Raw genomic sequence first — 23,322 nt, 5'->3', positions numbered from 1 at the left:
CCGAACAGAATGCTAAGATCTTCAAAGCAATCACGTTTATATAAACCTGACATCAATTTAAAAACATTTGGTGCGTGATCGTTTGGTTATACATCAGCTGCTTTGTGGAATGAACTACCCGAAGATATCATAAGTTCCTCATCACTAGATATATTCAAATCAAGAATAAAAACTTACTTATTTAGACGCTATATATAACTCGTAGTGAGATAACTTTTTAATGCGCTTCGAGCATACTGAGGTGTGGTGTTACAGCGCTATATAAATATTATTATTATTATTATTATTATATAGTTCCACGTAGCAAAGCCAAACGCAAATCGCATCGGGCATCAGTAAGCAAAATTAACAATATTTTTGATCACTTGATTTACTTTATTGTCAATATATTATGATAAATGACTGTTGTATCAGTAGATTGGGCTGTGTATGTGTAATAAGTACTAATAGTATGAAATTAACTTATTTTTAAGTTGATACATGCATTAATAAAGAAATTAAGTTTGCCAGGTGAAACTAAAGGCATCCAATCGTAGCTAAAAACAAGCACATCAGTATATCTCAACGTTTTCAGTTATGTTCTCGTAGCTAAGTTACTCATATTCTGTTGGATTTAGATTATTTCCTGGAAAAAAGTCGCATCAAAGCAAACATGGTTTCAAATGATAGGTGGGGTCCGTAGGTACTTCTGAAAAAAATATCCCATCTTGATTGCTTGGGGAAAATTTTTGGGGGTGGGGTCAAATGTCAAGGTTGACCAATCAGAAAACAGCAGTCAATATCTCAAAAACTATCAATGCTAGACCCTATAAATGTATTATCAAGATATAGGAACTCTATATCTCCGAGTCAAATAAAGCAGTCTGTACTTATGGACTTAAATGCCAGTGCCTGGGCAAAGTTCCACCATAGAAAAAATAACCGATGGGGTTGTCCCAAAATGACCGAAGTAATGTAGATATATTGGTCGATGTGTGTTGGTTTTCTGTACACTGAGGTGGTGACATTGGAGTTATCTCTTCTTACAATTACATTAAGAAATGGGAGGCTGCTGTTGGTTTCATTCTCCATTGTGAACTTCATTCTTGGATGTTGGTTGTTCAAGTGATTCAGGGGGACAACAGTATCATCTTTTTTTTGTAACATGACAAACTTTCTGAACCAAAAAATAGGTTGAAAAGGAGCGGTTAGAGTGCCTTCTTCTGGTGACATCATGTAAAGCGGGGATAAAGGATTTCCCATCGGTAAACCATGGATCTGTCCATAATAGTTTTTTCCCCCAAGTGAAATATGTGGATTCCAGACATTGCTTGATTAAAGGAATAATGGTATCAACTTGTGGTGATGTATCCAGTGGTGTAGAAAGTTGTTGAATACAGGTTTCAAGAACTCTGAAATCAAGGCTTCTTCTCTTGACACATTAGTGAGTAGGTCAACAACAACGTACGAGAGCAATTCATTGGAGTCTTTAATGAAAATATCACTATGTCTGGAAGATCTAGGAATATCATAAGCATGACAAATCCTACAGATTGTATTTAGGCGAAACAGAATGTACGTCAGGAGCTTTTAGGGTCATCAACTAAATAAGCTCCCTTCTCTGAGAGCTGAGCTATATAAAACCTGTACTAATAGTGGAATGTTTAACGCAAAAATTAATGTTGAACGCAGAAGTTGCATTAACTTATCTCTGATGGAGCTAAAGGGGGCGTTCTTAAGGGGTGAAGAATGGGTCGGGGATTTGATGTTATCTGAGGTAAGTTTACATAGGAAGGAAGGATGATATTTGTAGGCTAAAGTTGACTTAAATTGTCAGTTTTGGCCATTTCACCCTGCCCACCGCCCCCCGTTTTCTTATCCTTATCCGAGATAGGAGACTTCGCATTCTTAAAAGTTAGTGTTATGTTCTAGTGAACCAATAGTGAAACTTTTAACGAAAAAATTAATGTTGTAGGCGAAATTTGAATTAACTCATCTCTTAGGGAGGGGTTGGGGGGTGGGGGGGGGGGGTAAAGGGGGTGTTCTAAAAGGAGTAAGTAAGGGTTGTAGGTCTTCTTTAGCAGTGTTTTCTCATCCTTATCCGAGATAGAGACTTCGCATTCTTAAAAGTTAGTGTTATGTTCTAGTGAACCAATAGTGAAAATTAACATTGTACGTAAAATTTGAATTAACTCATCTCTAAGGGAGGGGTTGGGGGGGGGGGGGGGTAAAGGGGGTGTTCTAAAAGGATTAAGTAAGGGTCGTAGGTCTTCTTTAGCAGTGTTTTTGATGGCATCTGAGGTTGTTGACATATGCACTGAAGTTGATCGTTGTACGCTGAAGTCGAATTAAATTGTCATTTTGGTCATTTCACCCATGGGTCCGTCGATTTGTCGTTCTTATTCGGGCTGGAAGGGGGTTCCGCTTATTAAGTTAGTGTTATGTTCTAGCAGACCAATAGTGGAACTTTTAACGAAAAAATTAATGTTGTATGCGGAAGTCAAATTAACTCCTCTCTCAAGGGGGTATTCTTAAGGGAGGAAGGAAGGGTCTTCTTAAGCAGTGTTTTTGGCGACATCTGAAGTTGGTCGACTTATGCACAAAAGTTGATTGTTGTACGCAAAAGTCAAATTAAACTCGAAATTTAGATGTTGTGTCAGCCCCCCCCCCCCCCCGCAACTTAAGAATCAAGGTTCAGAGTATCAGACACCGCTGTCCATTCATCTAGCATAGTAGAAATTTTGTACGCGATGTTGATAATACATTTATAGGGTCTTAACATTGATAGTTTTTGATATATTGACTTTTTTTTTTCTGATTGGTCGACCGTGACCTTTGACCACGCCCCAATAAATTTCCCCAAGCGATCATGATGGGTCATTTTTTTCTGGAGTACCTACGAACCCCACCTTTCATTTGAGACCAAGTTTGCTTTGATGGGACTTTTTTCCAGGAAAACACATAAATCTGTGTTTATCCAGCAGACTATCAGTCAAGAAAGAACCTCAGGATTTTTCAGTGTTGTTTCCCCTTGTCAGTGGCAACTGGCACGCAACAGTGTCCAGTCTTTATTTTGCTCGTGTGATGTCTTTACAAATCCTTATAATTAAGCTATTATGGTTTATATATCATATTGTCTTAGGGTAGAGGTAACCCAGAAAAGGAAGGTTGCGGAATGCTGAATATCCACAATGCTTCACACAAAGTTTTAAATAAATCTATATAAATCTGTAGTAGCTATCGTGTTCACAAGGTTTTCAAACAAGTTTCAGGAACATAACTCTAAAAATATTAATCTGATTTTGACTAAAATAAATAGGGATCCTCGACTTGTGATAGCACAAGTTTCCTGAAAATTTCAGAAAAATCTGATGGTAACTGTAGCCTCTAGAGTCAAAATACAAGGCATTGATTTAAAGTTCGGCCATTTAAAAAAATATTCTGGCTCTCAAAGAGAGAGAAAGAGAGAGAGAGAGAGTTTACCGTCCACTCGACACAAACTGAGGTCATTTTGGGACTAACATATGGTTCAATTCTATGTAAATAATTCATTTGCGTGTAGGGGTCTTTAGCTGTGGGAGGAAACCAGAGGAGCCAGAGAAAACCCATGAGGTGGCACAGGTGACCCTACTCCTTGCCACATACAAGCGGGGAATCGAAACCACGCTACTCGACTCAATGACAGACCCTCTGGTTCTCAGACAATCCTTCCTAAAAATCTGAAGAGATAGGTTTTTATTTTTGTGTTTTGATTTCTGTAACCGGGGGAAACTATTTATATGAGGTAATTAATGAGATGTTTTATTTTTTTAAATAAAAGCAGGTAATGCCGTTTTTATAACTGACACAGTAGTATCTGATATCCAGAATATTTTTTCCATGGCCTTAAATCGAACTTTGAGAATACTACCGGTAGTCTCGATCATTCCAGCTATATTGTCTCTGATTCAACTAATATTAGTCTGGGCAAAATAAGCCATCTCAATGACAAGATGATTCCCTGTGCAATACTGTAATAAAAAATTTGTATTCTAAGGGAAATAAATCTTGTATTACTTTGCACTGATTATATTACATCCAATTTAAAGGACTACTCGTCTGTGATTAACATGTAGGTAAAAATAAGGGTTGATTTCATGTGTTATTGTGATTAGTGATGTGACAAGATCTATACATGTATATGACTCACTTATATTACGGTAATCAGAACCTGGGAAAGTAAATCAGGGAAGCAGAAGCTTACAATATCGTGCTCTCCTTAGGAAACCATTTTATCTCAGGGTTTGGTTTTTTTTGTGCATACTTGAACCAATTCCAACAAGTATAAATGAAGTAATCATCATTTCTTTTACATGGTTTTGTTCCAGGAGAAATAATTCTGCATAAATTGGATGAGTAATTCTGTCATCAAAGGATTTTGAAGCTACTTATTATGATTTACTAGCTTTGGTTTCAATTTTGGTTAGTACTAGGGACCTAAAATTTTAAATGTAGACAGGTACCCACTTCACAAAACAAAATAAATTAATCAAATCTAATTAATACAAAGCTTTCATTTTTCTCTTAAATCAAAGAGGTCTAGTCAATTTAAATAATAAAAAAAATAAAAATCAACATCAGTTGTAAAATCATTTTAATACAGAAACTATTTCCTATAGAAAGATATACATTCATTCAATAGTATTAAACTTTTACCATTCCTCACCACATATAGCACTAATCAAATTTTAACATGACTGACTAGATTTATTTTCTTAAAAAAAAAACAATTTCAGGCATCCCTTTTTACTACTTTTTTAATTCATTGTCATCTGTATTTTGATTATTATTGTTTATCAATGTGTTATAGAATGGATTAGAGCGTTCTGCAGAACTATTACTAGCAGTAGCGTTACTACCATTAGAATTATTTTGTATGGTGGAAGTAAATAAACGAAACAATCTAAGTTCATGATCCCTTTCATCGCGTCTTCGTTTCTCTTCTAATTCAGCAAAAAATTTCAATCTACGTTCTTCACATTCCATATAAAATTTCCTCTCTTCCGACATTTGTTGTTTTATATCTTTTACGCTATCTAAAAGTATATTTTGCATTTTGTCCATTTTTTTCAATATCAATTTCACACACTCAGTATTCAAATGGTTTATATTATTATCTGTGGGTTCTTCTGCTTCAATATATGATAGCTTTCTCTTCTTACTAATGGCTTTGGGCCCAGTATGATTTTTAATGGCAGAACTTTCAGATTCATACATCATGGAGTTGTGTGTTTGATTCATTGAAAAATTGGAGTGCTCCTGAAATGAAAAATTAATTTTTTATTTTTTTAGAAATGAAATATCTTTAAAAAGGCAATAAGTCTATGTAAGCTAGAAGATTACATGTCATTTCGGTCCTGCGCCATTTCAGACTCAAAAAAATATGGCCTCAACGTTTCGGACTCGGGCAGGTCACATTTCTTACTGTGGAAGGTGACATTTCGTACTGGGGAAGGTGACATTTTGGGCTCGGGAATAAGCTGAACGGAAAGTTTTTTTAAAAAAAAAACTAGAACTGCCGGTGCCACATTACCCTTGAATGTATGTCACTTCCGGTGCCACGTTACCCTTGAAATGATGTCACATCCGGTACCAATCAAACTGTTAAACAGATTTCCACATTAGCATTGCACGCGTGTTATAAAATGGACACAGAATTAACCAAATCCAACAATATCAATTCCATTTATACATTTGTTACCATGTGTTACACATGTCAAAAAAGTGATACTGACAAAATTTGTTACTAACTTAACCGCTAAGTTAGCTGACTTTCTAATGGGAATTTCTCGACAAGGGAAGAGGCTATAACTCAATTAAAAAAAACCCAACATTTGTCAAAATCGTAGTTTTTAGTAAAATTACGCCACTTCCGGTGCCGACAGAGAACTCTATCGGTAACAAAAAAAATGAAAATTGAGACAACGGAGCATATGAACTTTGTTTTATACAAATCGAATAATAAATAATTAATCTAGGACTGAAAAACTGAATTAGTTAAATTACTGAGACAAAAAAAAATCACATTTTTGCTCAAATCAGATGACTATTTAATTATGTGTAAAGCATGACCAAAAAATATTCATCAATGAAAAAGTTTTTGTAAAAATTAAAATTTTCTAAATTTGGTGCCTAATATCTGCGAGGATTTGCCAGAAATCAAAAGTAGCGTAGCTATGTGCCCTGTCTCCTGCTATGCCAAAATGCATCGAAAGAACGTTCAAAATAGCTTTATCCTCTAAGTCACACCCACTTTCCCAGTGTGAAAGCCTAATAAGAAGAACATAAGTCTGAAAGCCTAATAATAATAATAATTTCAGTAAAAACAATAGTCTTTCTGAAAGCCTGATAAGAATAATAATCTTAACAAGTTTCACACAAGTTATGCAGTGTGAAACCCTAATAATAATCCTAACAAAAGCAATAAGCAGTGTAAAATCAGTGTTATCTTTTTATTAGCGGTCTCAAGAATTGCCGATCAATTAAATAAAACAAAACAACTATCGAACTCACATAAAAAGGAAAAAAAACCCCAGCTATTACAAATATATCACACAAATTTTCAACAGTCTTAATTATTTACTCAAGCCCGAAAGGTCGCCAGGCCGAGTCCGAAAAGTCGTCAAGTAAGTCTGATAGCGTCAAACTGGGTCCGAAAGGTCGTCTAAGTTGAGTCTGAAATGACGCGTAACCGAAATGACATGCTACCAGCTAGTATATATACTATTCAAAAAAAGTAGGGGATATTTGATTTTGGGGGCATAATACTAAAATATGCAAATGACTACGAAAAAAGTCACTATAGAACCTAACAGAAGAAACATTTCCAGTTACATGTGACGCCCAAACGCACCAATAGCTACCGCATGGAATGCAGGTGATGCTTGGGATCATCATGGGGGTCCAACCCAAGATTTGCACGACTCTGACTTGGAATGTTACAGTCATTGTGGCATTGAATTCCAGGGTGGAAACATCAGTTTAATTGTTTTAGTGACCAGAAAACAAATTTTGATATGCGTCGGCTTACCCAAAATGAAAGGTTACGTGCCCTTGGCATGCTACAGATCGGCACAACACAGGCGGTTGTGGCGTGGACGATGAATGTTTCTTAGTCTGTCATAAGCAGGCTATGGTCCAGATACCGTGATACACAATCTGTACAGGACAGACCACGCTCAGGTCGACCAAGGGCGACAACTCAAGCCCAGGATCGATTTATCCGTACCTTGGCCTTGAGAAATCGTGTCATCACAGCAAATCAGATCAGCGCTCATCTTCAAACAGACACTGGTGTGAGAGTGAGTGGCCAGACGATTCGGAATCGACTGCATAGGGGTCACCATCGCGCCCGACGTCCTCGCGTGATCCCTTGTTTGAGAGATCATCACATTCAGGCAAGACGTCGTTGGTGTAGGGATCGTCAACACTGGGATAATCGACGCTGGAGCAATGTGATGTTTTCAGATGAGTCAAGGTTCACTGTTGATTTTTTTGACAGACGTAGGAGGGTGTGGCGTCGTCGAAACGAGCGCTTCCAAGACGTTAACGTCATCAGACATGATCGATTTGGGGGTGGTTCTGTTATGGTGTGGGGAGGCATCACTGTTGCTGGAAGAACGGCTTTACATGTTGTTGCAGGGCGTGTTACAGGCCAGTACTACCGGGACAACATCTTGGCAGTCCATGTTGTGCCGTTCGCACGACGTCATGGCTGCCGTTTCATCTTCCAGGATGACAACGCAAGATGTCACAGGGCCAGGATCGTTACAGGTTACCTCCAACAACAGAACATCACCACATTACCATGGCCAGCACTGAGTCCCGACCTCTCCCCCATCGAGCATGTCTGGGACATGCTTGTACAGAGGTTACGTCAACATCAACAACGTCCTGCCAATGTCCAAGAACTTGCTGCTGCGTTGCAACAGGAATGGGACAATCTGGACCAAAATGACCTTAGACGTCTCATTAGGAGTATGCCACGTCGGATCAATGCTTGTTTGGCAAACAGAGGAGGATTTACCCGTTACTGACTTGGTTGTGATGCTGTGGTAACTTTGCTGTTTGACCCCGGGTATCATTTTACCCTTATAACGATCATTTGGAATAAATCGATGAATGTGAACTTCATTTCATTTTGTCATTTGTTTCTTCGTCAGTTTCATTAGGTGACTTTAATAACACTTAAAAATCAAATATCCCCTACTTTTTTTGAATAGTATATTATTGTTAATCAGCTATTAATCATATTAATTGTTGAATATGTATATTAAATTTGAAATTCTAACAATTTAAGCTCAAGTAATACTCATTGTTTATCTTTCTATAACATGACTGTAAACAATCATTAATTTGGTAGTCTAGAGAATTTGAACATTGTTTTAAAGAAATATGGGGGTTTCTAAGATTCAAAAAGTATGCAGAATACCAATATAATAGTATGTTTAACTCCATGCAAAGACTGGATGTGGTTGTTTTTTTAATAATTAAAAACAATATTGCTACTTCAAGTAATGGAACTGAACCATTTTGAGGCTGGTATTCCTTTAAGATTAACCTTTGATCAGTAAAATGATGATCAGAGACTTTAAGTGGCAAGACACATATACAATAGGCCTATATATGCAATCATTTTCATATTCCTCCTTAAAACAAAAAAAACTTTTTACATTTACTCTGAGAACTTGAAATTGAGAATAACTACTAAATATTACTCCTCTTTAAATGGATATAAATACTGAATAATATTTCTCATTAAATTCACATTAATATTGTAATAAGTTACCTCATCATCTCCATGATGTGAGTGAATATTGACAATATCAAATTGTACATCATTAACATCATCTTCATCATCATCATCATCATTATCATCATCCAAATTACTTTCTATCTTAATCAATCCTGATGATCTGCTGTCTGTTCGAGGTATTGGAAGTTTGTCTACATCATCCAATTTCTGGGTCATAATATTCTCAATAGTCTCATAATATGGATGACGACATTTTAGTTTTTCAAACTCATGGGGTGCGGTCTCTTTTAATTTGGTATAAGTGGACTTCAAGTTCTTGATTTTTACCCGACATTGTGAAGCTGTGCGTTGTACATTATATCGTAAAAGTATTTTTGAAATTTTTCCAAAGACAAAAAAGTTTCTGTAAGTGGTTTCCATTTCTTGCTGTATTTCTGGTTGAGACCAAACCTCCACTAATCTTTCTATTTCATCACTCATCCAATTGGTAGCTTTACTGTCATATTTGGCAGTAGTGTCAAATTGGTTATTCATTCTCAATTCAAAACAAATTCCCAGTTCTCAAATCAAATCAACACCTTGTTTATTCCAATAAATGTATTGAGACTTAGAATCCATCAAACTGTTATAATTATGTTAAACAAAAGTCAAGAAAGAGAGAATCTTCTGTGATCACACTTGACATAAGGTAAGTCTACTTTATTCAGTTCACACAGCCATATACAAAAATTATACTGTCTGGTTATAACCTACAAGTTGACAACACTTCAGTGAAATATCTTGTAAACAGTATAACCAGTTTCATAAATAAACTAACTACCAGACGGGAGTTAGTCCTATCACATACAAATTCTGAAGCACAAACCCTGCCGTAAACCACAACAAAGAGATTTATGTGAACTAGTTTGACTAGCTTAAAATAAGCCAGCCCGCCTGTCTCTTCTAGGTCAATGTGGATTTAAGCAGGATATAAGCTGTATTGACTAATGGCCTAGTTGCTATGGGAACAGCTCTCTTCTGGAGTGCAAGCTGATCTAGTTTCTAAATATAGCATAATGCGGATAAACAATTTATTTTCTTGTACAGTATAAAATAATATGGCTTAAATAATCCTCAATGACATAGTTGTAAGCCTGATAAACATGGATTTTAGTTCTGATTAACATAACAGTTTCTGTTAAATCAGAAATTCTATTTAATTTTTTAAACTAAATTTTAATTTCTATATCAAATCAAGAATAACTATTTTCACTTCTATTTTCTTCACTAAAATTTCAATTTTGAAATAGAAATATCTATTAACTTTGGAGTTATTATACAGAGTATTTAAAGAAAAAAGGTAATTTTTTAAACAAATTTTCAACTTTGGCATCTAAACTTGTAATTTCATACATTCTAATTTTAACTCTTGAAAATAAAAAAATAAATCTTTTTATCAAATAATTCTGAATGTAAAATGAAAAAGAAAATGAGATATTAAAAATAAAAATGAGCATTTCTATATCAAACATTCATAAGTAATTCACCAACATATATCATCTGTACTTGAATTGTGGCAGAAATAAGTGGTCAAAATCCAGATGAAAATACGTTTCCATAAACATAATATGCTTAATTCACTAAAACATGAATTTGTGGAAATTTCGTGTAAGCAATAAATATATACATTGCTTGTATAAGCTTTCTGTGGAACAATCAATTTCAGGTAAAAACGATCGGAGACACATCGAACCAAGGTCCTTCTGAAATGGCCTCCCGGACAAATAATACAAGTCCATCGTATGTTATTAAACATCATTTTGAAGTTGTAATTAAACCCACTCGTTGTTCTGTTCCCGTCAAGCATTCTCGTTCAAAAGTCTGTTTTGCCTTTTATGCGAAAAGACAAAAATGTGACTTAGATCGTTCTTCCCCTGGACTCTTCATATGCATAGGCATATGAGCCAGGGGAGCAGGTGTGCAGCTTGCCCTCCAAAACTTTCGGGCAATCTTATTTCAGCTAGTTGGCAAAATAAAGTGACTGAAATCTAATAAGACACTAATTTTACTTTTCTTTTAATTGAATACCACAAATCTGTACTGAATTGACTATAGATTAAAACATTTTGTCTGGAGCAACTTTACTTAGTGCAACATTTTTCAGGCATCGATTATTATTTGTCAATGCAGCTGAAACAGTCTGATTGGATGGTTGGTATTTAGTGGGATTTCGGTTACAAAACCATTGGACAAGTTGCTTATCACAGGCTAGACTAGCAGAGAAAGCATTTGCTGTAGTTAAATTGTCTAAATTTTCTCCGGGAGGGTGAGGCCCTCATATCCCGTGACGATTGATTGGTTGTTTGGGATTCGGGTCAGCCACATTGAAGTTCCTGTATTCATGGGCTGGAATAGCAGGAAAACGTGTTTGCAGCAGTTATATCTTCAAAATGGACTGTAAACAATTGATTGGTTGATTGGAATCCGAGTCAGCCATCTTAATTAGGCTACATTAGACCACTTTGAGGTTGCTGTATTCACGGGCTGGAATAGCAGGAAAACGCGTTTGCGGTCGTCCAAAAACGATAAGCTCCGCCCCTCCACCTATGATTATATGTATATAAACATAGTCATCCAGGCACCAGGGAATAGCATGGAAATTGGGGACTAATCGCTAACTACACATGGACATGGAAATGGAAAGTTTTTATTTTCTTGAAAAGCTAACAACTGCAAGAGTTTTCCATGACTAAGATGAATGTTTCTAAGAGTTTTACACATGCAATTAATCAATTTTATTCACTAAAATATCTGCAGACCAGTATTGTGGCGGAAATTCGTAGCAAGCGGTACAGGAGTTTGTATTGGCGACCCTTTGAGGATTAGAAGCTGCCACAGGCTTTGTCAAATCAAATGACCATAGGTGTGTGTTCGTTATTTATCAAAGGAAACTACTGTCTGAACAGTGGTAATTTTAAACAGATTTCTTTGATTGTGAACAAACTACTGAATAATTGTTATTAAAAACTTGCCTATGTGTTTGAAATCACCTTCGGTTGAATAAAATCCATTGCACAATTTAATATCCCAACAAAACCAGCGGCTGCCAGGCAGGATACGCCCACATTTTCGAGAGATGGATAGAGAACAAGCTAAAAAGAAAGTGATTTTTCGTACAATCAGGGGCCATAATTCAGGAAGTTATGGTCCGATATGCACGAATATCGAAAGGAACCGAGATCTTTGAGTTACAAACTTACATTTCAAGTTTCAACAAAATCGTATAAAAATTGTGACCTCTATAGGGTCCACAACCTTGATATACCATATTTTTACGCTATTTGAGAACGAAGGGCAGCCATTTTGTCTGTCAGTTTTGGGCAGATTTTCACATATTCGAACTCAGTCATCCTTAGGGTCTAATGGTGATATAATAATACGTTTTTCTAAATCGGATAAAAATTATGACCTCTATGGGCTCCACAAGCTAAAATCGCGATTTTTCGTACAATCAGGGCCATAATTCAGGAAGTTACGGTCCGATATGCGCGAATATCGAAAGGAACCGAGATCTTTGGGTTGTAAACTTACATTTCAAGTTTTAACAAAATAGTAAACATTGTGACCTCTATAGGGTCCACAACCTTGATATACCATATTTTTACGCTAGTTGAGAACGAACGGCGGCCATTTTGTCTGTCAAGAAATTCGGACTCGGTCGTCCTTAGGGTGTAACGGTGATATAATAATATGTTTTTTTAAATCGGATAAAAATTATGACCTCTATAGGGTCCACAAGCTAAAAACGCGATTTTTCGTACAATCAGGGGTCATTATTCAGGAAGTTACGGTCCGATATGCGCGAATATCGAAAGGAACCGAGATCTTTGGTTTATAATCATACATTTCAAGTTTAAACTAAATCGGATAAAAATTGTGACCTCTACAGTGTTCACAAGCTAAAAACGTGATTTTTTGTACAATCAGGGGCCATAATCCATGAAGTTACAGTCCGATACATGCCAATATCGAAAGGAACCGAGATCTTAGGGTGATAAACCTATATTTCAAGTTTCATTGAAATCGGATAAAAATTGTGACCTGTAGACTGTTCACAAACAATTGTGGACAGACATCCGGACGGACAGACAGGGGCGACGACAATATACGTCCACATGAAAATGTGGGCGTATAAAAAAAGGTATTCTCATGAAAAGTCAATATTTTTCTTTTTGTATTTTCGACTATGTCCATCACAACATTACATATGTCACTTGATGAGCTAAACAATCGTAATAGTTGAAGGGGGGTAAGGTTGACAAATTTTGACAATCACGTGTGTTGTAATCAAAACAGAGCACGACCTTTTTGACCGTTTGAGTTTGGGCAACAAAAATAGCGAATGAAGACAATAACGTTAATTTGGAAACGATTGATGGTATGTCTACTAAATTTTATTTACAATGATTATATCACCGATTATACTCGTAAATATAATATTGCTTTTCACATCATCATCACCCCATAATTGTAAATACGCTGTATATTATTTATATTTTTATAAATTATATTACATCCCTGTCAATTTTGTGGGTAACATTTAAATATAAACACACTTTATTTCATAATTTTAATTGATCATATTCCATAACAGGGTCTAATTCCAATGCTCTCTGGTTATTAGTTTTATAAATACCACAAAAATTATCAAAAAGGGCCACCGCTTCTCAATAATTTCCTTATTTAATTCACGTTCCGACTGTTCATGTTAATAATATTCCTGATTAAATTACTTTGTTTTTGTTTATTCGACAGATACTGAAATCGAAATATTCTTGATAAGAGCAGTTCGGGACGTCCTAACATCGTTTATTGTCTTTATAAAAATGTATTTAAAACAAAAAATCACTTGTTAAAAAGGCATCGCAGATTGCGTGTATTATTGGGTCTTGTGTGTTAATTATGCAAGACCGTGGAAAAAACCTTGTGCAACTTTCGTGCTAAATTTAACCATTTTCACTGCATCTGTGTAGCATACAATAACTCATATGGCATGGTCCCTTTTACCGTAATATAATTCAAAGCGTTGATTGGCTGAGGCATGATAGCGATCTATGAAATGCTATCATTTTCTCCATGGATTTCAAAATGGAGTTGTACTTGTGATTAATATATAGTTAATAACTAAGAGTACAATCGTATGGATACATTGCCCTGTGAATTTCAAAACGAAGCCGGTATTTTGTGTTACCGAGATGCACGATTATAAAATTCTGAACAGTTTTTGCACAACGGAAATAATATTTGAAGAGAAACAGAAAGACATGGAACTATCTGCCGATAATTAAACCTATGTGTGGTATGATTTGTTGATAATAACTTTTGGTATTTATACATCATTACATCAACTAAATCTGAAAATGCACCAAAAGTGATCCCAAATTTGATCCTCTTGATTGAATCAAGTAATCAAATAGGATTCAAATATAGACTTGGTATATTTATTAACCAAAAGGTGTATTAGACCATGTTTTTATTGGCTATGTATATTAGAGGATGTGTGTATTGTCTATGTATATTAGAGGAGTGTGAATTGATTATGTATATAACCGGATGTGTGTATTGGCGATGTATATTAGAGGGTGTGTGTATTGCCTATGTATATTCCAGAGTTGGTGTATAGGCTATGTATAATAGAGGATGTGTGTATTGGCTATGTATATCAGAGGATGTGTGTATTGACAATGTATATTAGAGGTGTGTATTGGCTATGTTTATTGATGATGTGTATATTGGCTACATATATCAGAGGGTATGTGTATTGTCTATGTATATTAGAGGATGTGTGTATTGGCTATGTATATTTGGGATGTGTGTATTGGTCGTGTATATTAGAGGATGTGTGTACTGGCTGTGTATATTGAGGATGTGTGTATTGGCTATGTATATTCCAGGGTGTCTGTTTTTATTGTCTATGTATATTAGAGGATATGTTTATTGTCTATGTATATTAGAGGATATGTTTATTGTCTATGTATATTAGAGGATGTGTGAATTGTCTATGCATATTAGAGGATGTGTGAATTGACTATGTATATTAGGGGATGTGTGCATTGGCTATGTATATTTGGGGGGGGGGGGGTGGTATTGTCTATGTATATTCCCGGGTGGGGGTATTGGCTATGTATATTATAGAGGATGTGTGTATTGGCTAAGTATATCAGAGGATGCCTGTATTGACTATGTATATTAGAGGAAGTGTTTATTGGCTATGTATATTAGAGGATGTGTGTAGTGGCTATAAGCATACCTAATGTTATGCACATCCTCTTAGAATCATTGGCTGAACATCCAAAGTGGATGAATTTTAAACCTTATAAGACATATAGAAGTAGATTTCATAAAGTAAAAACACTTATATGGATATACTACTTCTGAATTTATTAACATGCTACGTTTCGATACACATACAGATATCGTTATCAAGCAAATAATGATATTTAACATTTCGTTCGTTGGTTTCTGTTTAATTGTTATCTATATCTCATCTCGTTAATCTCTTATAATTATTAGTTTGATCTGCTAAATTCAACTCGTTTCTAATTGTTATCAATACATTACAGTCTTTCATCTTGTTAATCCTTTGTAATTGTTTATCCATATTATTACTTATCTCATCTTGTTTCTTAAGATGATTGTTAAATATTATTATTTGCTTGATAACGATATCTGTATGTGTATCGAATTGTAGCATGTTAATAAATTCAGAAGTAGTATATCCATATAGGTGTTTTTACTTTGGATGAATCTTGAAGGAAAGTTAAGCAAACACCTAGAGCAAAAAAACATTTTTTTCAAAATTTTGCAGATACAGTTTTGACGATTCTCTATTGATGTTCAGTCAATGATTCACTGGCAATTGGGCAATCATGTGCAGAACATGAGTTTTAAAGATGAATTGTGTAAGATTTAGATAAATAGCTGATCATTCTTGCTATAATAGGTCAAAAATAGATAATGAGGAATTAATATATTGAATATTTCAGTTAAATTACTGTATTCTGATTGAAAGTTTGAAGTTTTTAAAATATAGTCCTGATTCAGTCATGTACCATTGCTACGAGAATAAAAAAAATGGTCTTGTTTATCCATTTTTAAATTAAATTATTAAATGGCAATTGTGTTTGAATCTATTCAAAATCACGATCATCCAATAGTCTAGAGAGTAGATTATGGGCTTGACATGTGAATAAATGTGTAATAATTTATTTAACATTTTAAGCCGAAAGAAAGATCTGTAATAGGCAGATTTAGCTCTTACATAATGCATCTTTAAGTAATGTGTATGTTGTCTTTGGCTATGTTTACTACTGAAGATCACTTCATGGTCAAAATACCACTGATACTCAGATTACTCATAGTGAAACCTTCTTCCTTCTAATTGTTTAATTCAAACATAAAACAATATACATAATGTGATGATACAATAAATGGTAAAAGCATCATTATTTATGATAAAATCAATGAAAATGAACATTTGTTCTATTAACATTAACATAAAATGACGATATAAAAATGGATTTATAAATATTGAGATTTTTGTACATTTATTAATCTAACCATAATAAACATTACCTACCGTTAATTTATTGATCTCTTCTTGATGCTGTTCTTTTAATTCGTCTATTTCTTTACTATGACTTTCTAACATTTTATTAATCTGAGATTCATGTAATTTTTCCATTTCTATACAAAATAATGAAACACTACTAAGATATAAAGCAGATTTTCATATGGTTAAATAAAAACTGTCAGCTATCTTAATCACAGAGAAATGAAATTTCATATAAAGGGAGTAGTAATTGTTTTGTTTTTTTAAATTTACAAACAATAGCAACAATATTCCAACATTCTACTATTCCTGGTACAAATTTACATGTCTTATTTTTAAAATAAATCATTAAATTCAATATTTTACCTCTCTTAGCTTCATTTGTCTCCAATTTGCTGCCATCTACACCTTTCTGTAACTCTAGTAATTTTTGCTAGAAAAAAAAGCAAAAATCTGAACAACATTATCACTTTCAATACAAAAACAAACATTATCAACATATTATCATATTTAAAAAAATTACTGAATATCCATGCTCTGGCTCACTTACAGGCTGGGAATTTTTCATAAGCATCTGCTAAAATTTTTGAAAACCACTATAGGCTATATGCGTACGATTCAGAATTAATTTCAAAACATCCACATTGACATATTTGTCTTAAGTTTTACACAATCTTATTTGCTCATCCCCTTTGTAACTGTTAAGTTAAATCATAGCAAACCAAATTTTACAGAATGTCAGCTCTCTTCTTAAAAGTATCATCAATTGCATCATGTCTGTTACAAATTATGAAAAAATTATCAAACATTACCTGACTCTCCATACTTGAGTTTTCCAGTCTGTTTTGACTTTGTTCATGACTGTGACGAGCTTGTGTTAAATCTATCTCTAAACGACTGATGATTTGTCTCATATCTTTAATCTTATTATCACGGTTAGATATTTCTTCTTTCAATGCTTGAGAATCTAATAAATTTTTCTGTTGAAGAATGGGAAAATATGAAATAAAATATGTGGGTAAAAGTATATAAATTTTGTTTTAACTTTTTTCTGTAATAAGAGATACTAAAAAGATAATCAATTCCTTTTTACTAGTATCAGACTCAACATGACGTGTAGGCCTAACATATGGTATATAATAATCCATACCATATTTCTCACATTTATCTTGAGGCATTACTGAACGCAGAATTGTGATGTAAATCCTAATATTGAATAACTAATTCGAATCACAACCTAACTTCACATTAGCACAGTGCCCCCTAGAATATGGTTAGTCATGCATAATAAGAGTAGACATTAACACTATTTACATATACTTGTTCGACACATGGAATTTCGCTATAAAAAATCTCTGAAAAGCGCAATTTTCTTTTATTTTTTAATTCCGACAAGACCGTTATACAGCTTTGTACATTTTATTCTGCAGTTTTCTTCTCACACGGTGTTGACGATTTATATAATTTCTATGCTGTTTTTTTTTTTTAATATATTAAGCAGCAAAGGAAACTTCGGGTTGGTATGTTACTCTGAATAGACGCATTGCATAAAACTTACCAAATGTTTTTATTGTATATCTTTGACATCTCCAACTTTACCTGAGCAATAAGGCTCTTTCCCAAACACAGAATTAAACCCAGGGAATGTTCTCAAAAACGCAACCTGACTTTTGAGATGGTAATGTGATCTCCATGATTGTCATGTAACTCACGCCGCTGCATGTGCTGTTCACCGGGACCAGCCCTATAAAATGCACCCCCATACCTGGTTGAATTATTCACACTACGACGTCAACAGGATACCACGACTCACGACAGCTCAGAGGAACCAGGTGCTTGGAAGACTCCACGTTGGCTACACTTCCCAAGCGGTTGCCAATCACTTCCAGGTCAATGTTCAGACCATCTACAGGCTTCAGCAACGCTTTCGGGCCACCAACACCACGGATGATCGCCCCCGAACTGGTAGACCAGTGCAGAATCCCTTCACACAGGCATCTGAGACAGCACGTCTGACAGTTGGAACACATGGAAGACCCATCAGTACCAATACAGTGCGCCAACGTCTCACCAGAGAGAACATTTATTGCTGTAGACCATACCATGGACCGATCCTCACCCCTCGCCATCGGTGTGAACATCTACAGTTTGCCCAACAACACCAGAACTGGCGACACAGGCAATGGAGAACTGTTCTGTTCACAGATGAGAGTTGGAATTGCGTATCAACTACAGATGGCAGGACCAGAATATGGCATCGACGTGGCCAGCTTTATTCTGACCAATGTGTCATGGAACGAGACTCATGGGGAGGTCCAAGCATAATGGTTGGGGGTGGAATCCGTCTGAACCAGAGAGTGCGTCCTGTGGTGTTCCAAAATCTTGGTCCACTCCAGGGAGAGGAGGCGGCATCACAGCAATGCGCTACATTGATCAAGCTCATCGAAACAACGTTTTCCAGCATGACAACGCCCGTGCCCACGTCGCCAGAGTTACTCGGGACTTTCTACAGCAGAACGGTGTCAACATTATGCCTTGGCCAGCCCTTAGTCCGTACTTAAAACCGATTGAACATCTTTGGGATGAAATTCAGAGGAGACTTAATAACATCGTACCGAGACCAAACACAGCCGATGGATTGCGTCAGGCTTTTCTAAGAGTGTGGTTCCAGGTGCCAATGGCGTTAATCAATTGTCTGGTCCTCTCCATGTACTGACGCTGCACTGCTGTTACTGACACTCGCGGTGGACACACCAGATACTGATGTATAGACTGTGTACAGACTGTAAACCTTCTCACAATGTCTTGCAATTGTGATGAATTAATCACTAATGTGTCAACATACTGTTCACAAAAAATTGCTTTGATCCATTTAGTAAGTCGTTTTCTAGAATGATTTGATTAAAGTGCCTCTCTGATTTTGAAATCGTACTGACGTTTGTTTTTTTGCTGTTTAGATTTGATTTGAAGAGCAATACTCCATATTTCAGTCTATTTTATTTATCAAGCAGTCATTACCGGACCAACGTGGAACCATATATCAAACCAATATTTACGAACATACATATAGCAATCTTTATTTGAACAACATACCTTAGCTATTTCAGCTGCTGACTTATATTTCTGATTTTCTAGTGTTTTTATTTCTAGTTGTTTATACAGTTGCTGCATTTTTTCTTCTTTGTCCTCCAGATCTACAATAGGAAAATATGTGCAATATATGATATAAATTATGTTACATAATGTACAAATATAATGTATATAATGTTCAAATATAATGTATATAATGTTCAAATATAATGTACATATTCAATATTTAATGAAAAATGTATGATACAAATATAATGTACAACATATGATAAAAACAATCTAAATATTTTAAAGCATCAATGCACCAAAATCACAACAATCATTTGACTATTTAGTAATTTGGATCTTAATTTGGCCTTGATGTTCATGGATAGAAAAGAATCATCATTAATACTTCCGCTAACAGTCTAAGAGTAAAAGTAGATGGCAGTATAAAATCAATATAAAGTATTGAAACTTTAAACTCTGTTATTATTTACTATGTAATGTGATGAACTTTGTCAACCTACCTGATTGTATTGAAAGGAGTTTTTCACTAAGATTTGTCATATCATCTTTAGCAGCTTGTAAAGCTTTCTCCAATTTCTTCTTTCCCCTTTATTAAAAGAACAAAATCAACATAATGTTAAAAAAAATTGACAATCCTACAAACAAAAGATGTATATTATGCATACTGATTCTGCAGCAGATGAAAATTATAATACCTATATAACTTCAATTTCCTAATTTTACCTGTCACAGCAATTATCTGGGAATTTAAATATATATTCCAAAACTTTATTTTTCTGCAATTTATTGACATATTTTTAAAACATTAAATACACACAATGTTGTCAGTTTTATATATGATAGTAATGGGTGTTAATTTCTTTCAAACTTTAGGGACTTCCAACTGCCAAGGGCTATTTTATGTCCACTTCCAATTTATACATGGGACCTTGATTTTCTATCCCATTTAAATGACTAGATATATTCTATGCCCCCCAAACACAAGCAAGAACTGAGCCTGAAAAGTCTACATGTCGATCGACTTAGATGGAAGATTTTTGAATATTCAACATTTACGTTATAGGAATCCCTGATCATATGCAGTAGCATGTTGGCATTCTAAACAGTGAAATCTGGAAAATATACCAGTTATGGTTGATAGATGTCATAAACATAAAGAACATAATCATATTCCTAGAAAAAAATTATGCAAATCTAGATACAGTTTGTTCAAATAGGAATAAGTGAAATACAAACACCACAATTAAATGTAAGAACAATTGATAGCTATGAATTACCAAATATACAGTGTTAAAATGGCATTTAAAATGCAGTGAAAAAATCATAAAAAATAAGAACATTTTTTATTTGCTTTTGGCATGGACCTTATAAGGTACATGCTGTTGGCTAAATCAAGATAACTCTGCGGAGTGTAAAGGTAATTTTCTCAACTGCACTTAAGACCTCAAACTAGTAGCTAATTAAATCTAGATATTCAGCATGAAATAAAATGCAAACTGTACTATTATGACTTGATATTGCATTGTTTTCATGCATGCCAAGATTTCTTGCTTTACAGTATGAAAATTTGTTGTACATTTTTATGTTTTACTATCAAATGCTTACAAAATATCTTAAAAGATGGAAATCTACAGGAGTCATGCAAAAACAGTTTTGTGCACCATCTATAGACCTCTTGCATGTTCACATTCCCCATGTTATAAAGTCACAATGTCAATGGTCAACTAAGGATAAAGTGAGAAAGCACTGGACTACCCCTTCTCTTCCTAAGTTGGCCAATGACATTGTGACATGAAACATGGCTGATGTTAACTGGCAATATGTCTATTAATACATTTTCATCACTTCAAACAAAAATAGCAAACCAAGCAATAATACAACTAAAACACACAACATCATAACCTGACTTACTTGCCTTCCCCTTGAGCTGATCTTTATAGATACATTAATAAAACATATATCAATTATTACTTATTAAAGCATATATTTATTTTTTAATTGTTCCTGTATTCAAAAACATTCTTTTAATCGTTTCTTTACACGTGGATGAATTTTAAAAAATATTTTTTATTGCAATCAAACGTGCAACATGTTTCTTTTGGAAAATCAAAGCTCCATTATTTAAGTTGTACATTGACAATCAGCGCAACTTTATACGTTGAAGATTTTCTGTCTGTGTTTTGGGCTTGTACGAGACATAAATTTAGAGAAATCGTTTAGGCAATAGCATGATGTGACCACCATAATGAAGTGTGAAGCCAACAACTACTTCGTGATTTCCCAAACTTTATAGATTTTTAAATCAAAATGAGAACATGAATTAAAATCTGCCCTTAAAATAAATTAAGTACATGTTTCAGCTGTATGCAGAGCATTCCATTGACAAATACTTACTTATTTTTTGCTTTATTTTCTGCATAACGAAGTAAATAGTCGATGATCTCTTGATTTATTTCTCCAAGTCTGTTTGCTAGACCATGAGCCACGTCTAATGTTTCATCTATTTTATATGTCACATCATCTAAATCTACATCTGGTGTTGACAGCATTTCATCATCATCAAAAATCTTCATACTCTCTGTGAAAAACTAAAACAACAAAAATGACTTATCTGTTTATCATTATTAATGAAAAGATGAGTTGCCAGACAAAGGAACATATACACACAGCAACTAAGCTGTCCACAAAGGTAATTACAGACTTGTGCAGGAGGTTGGCAATCCTGCTCTAGAGTGTCCTCCAAATTTTCAGAGTAATCAAGGGCCATAAATCAGACAGTAGTTATCAGATATTTTTGAAAATCAATAGGATTCCTCTTGCACTGAAACAATTTCAATAACTTTAGCCTCAAGAGCGTCTACAAGATTTTAAGAATTGACCAAGGGTTTTAACTCTGAAAATAATTATCGTAAATCACTTCAGGGTCAACTTGGATGATATTTTTAGCCTATACAGCGACCACAATGTTTTTCAAATTGATCAAAGGTGATAAATCTGACAGTGTTTATTGGAAATCTTTAACCAGTGGCTGCCAGGCAGGATACGCCCACATTTTCCAAGAGATGGATAGAGAACAAGCTATAAACAAATGCGACTTTTTGTACAATCAGTTGAATAATCCAGAAAGTTATGGTCTGAAATGTGCAAGTATCAAAAGGGACTGAGATCTTTGGGATATAAAGATATGATTTAAGTTTCATCAAAATCAAATAAAAATTGAGACCTCTAGAGGGTCGACAACCTTCGTATTACACACTTTTACACAATTTGCGAACAAATAGCGACTATTTTGTCGGGCAGTTTCATTTCTATTTTCCCGAAATCCGAATTCAACCTTCATTATGGTCGAATGCCGATATATTTAAACAGTTTTTAAAATCGGGAAAAGAATTGTGACCTCTAGAGAAAATGTGATTTTTGAACAATCAGGGCCATAATCCAGGAAGTTAGGACCCAAAATGCGCGATTATCGAAAGGAACCACAATCTCAGTGTGTAACGGTGATATATTCACACGTTTTTTTTAAATCAGATAAAAATTGTGACCTCTACAAGGACCACAAGCTAAAAACGTGATATTTTGTACAATCAAGGGCCATAATTCGGGAAGTTTTGGTACAATTTTCATGAAATTCAAACTCATCCAAAGTTATGGTGTAACAGTGATATATTACGGTGTAACAGTGATATATTACGGTGTAACAGTGATATATTTGAATGTTTTTTTAAATCATATAATAATTTTTCGTACAATCAGGGACCATAATTCAGGAAGTTACAATCCGATATGCGCGAATATCGAAAGGAACCAAGTTCTCTGGGTTATAAACATGCATTTCAAGTTTCATCAAAATCGGATC

The 23,322-nt window shown here is 34.8% G+C and overlaps 1 protein-coding gene across 4 annotated transcripts in view; it reads right to left on the bottom strand.

The window, feature by feature from the left end:
• Nucleotides 1-23,322, bottom strand: part of LOC126814951 (tropomyosin) — an 81,172-nt gene that overhangs the window by 38,655 nt on the left and 19,195 nt on the right. For 2 of the 4 annotated variants that reach the window (XM_056099567.1, XM_056099568.1), the window contains exons 6-12: nucleotides 21,858-22,051; nucleotides 21,375-21,395; nucleotides 19,964-20,049; nucleotides 19,458-19,558; nucleotides 17,177-17,344; nucleotides 16,731-16,797; nucleotides 16,392-16,498 (exon numbers count right to left, since the gene is read on the bottom strand). In XM_056099567.1, the coding sequence (XP_055955542.1) occupies nucleotides 16,392-16,498; nucleotides 16,731-16,797; nucleotides 17,177-17,344; nucleotides 19,458-19,558; nucleotides 19,964-20,049; nucleotides 21,375-21,395; nucleotides 21,858-22,051 (744 nt within the window). Of the gene's footprint in view, nucleotides 1-4,602; nucleotides 5,278-8,806; nucleotides 9,523-16,391; nucleotides 16,499-16,730; nucleotides 16,798-17,176; nucleotides 17,345-19,457; nucleotides 19,559-19,963; nucleotides 20,050-21,374; nucleotides 21,396-21,857; nucleotides 22,052-23,322 lie in introns of those variants that run through there. The other 2 variants (XM_050540421.2, XM_050540422.2) reach the window with 2 other exon arrangements.

This window comes from Patella vulgata, chromosome 3 (assembly GCF_932274485.2).
Source record: "Patella vulgata chromosome 3, xgPatVulg1.2, whole genome shotgun sequence".
NCBI lineage: Eukaryota > Metazoa > Mollusca > Gastropoda > Patellidae > Patella > Patella vulgata.
Note: the sequence above shows the minus strand (reverse complement) of the source record. Positions and strands in the feature narration are given on the sequence as shown.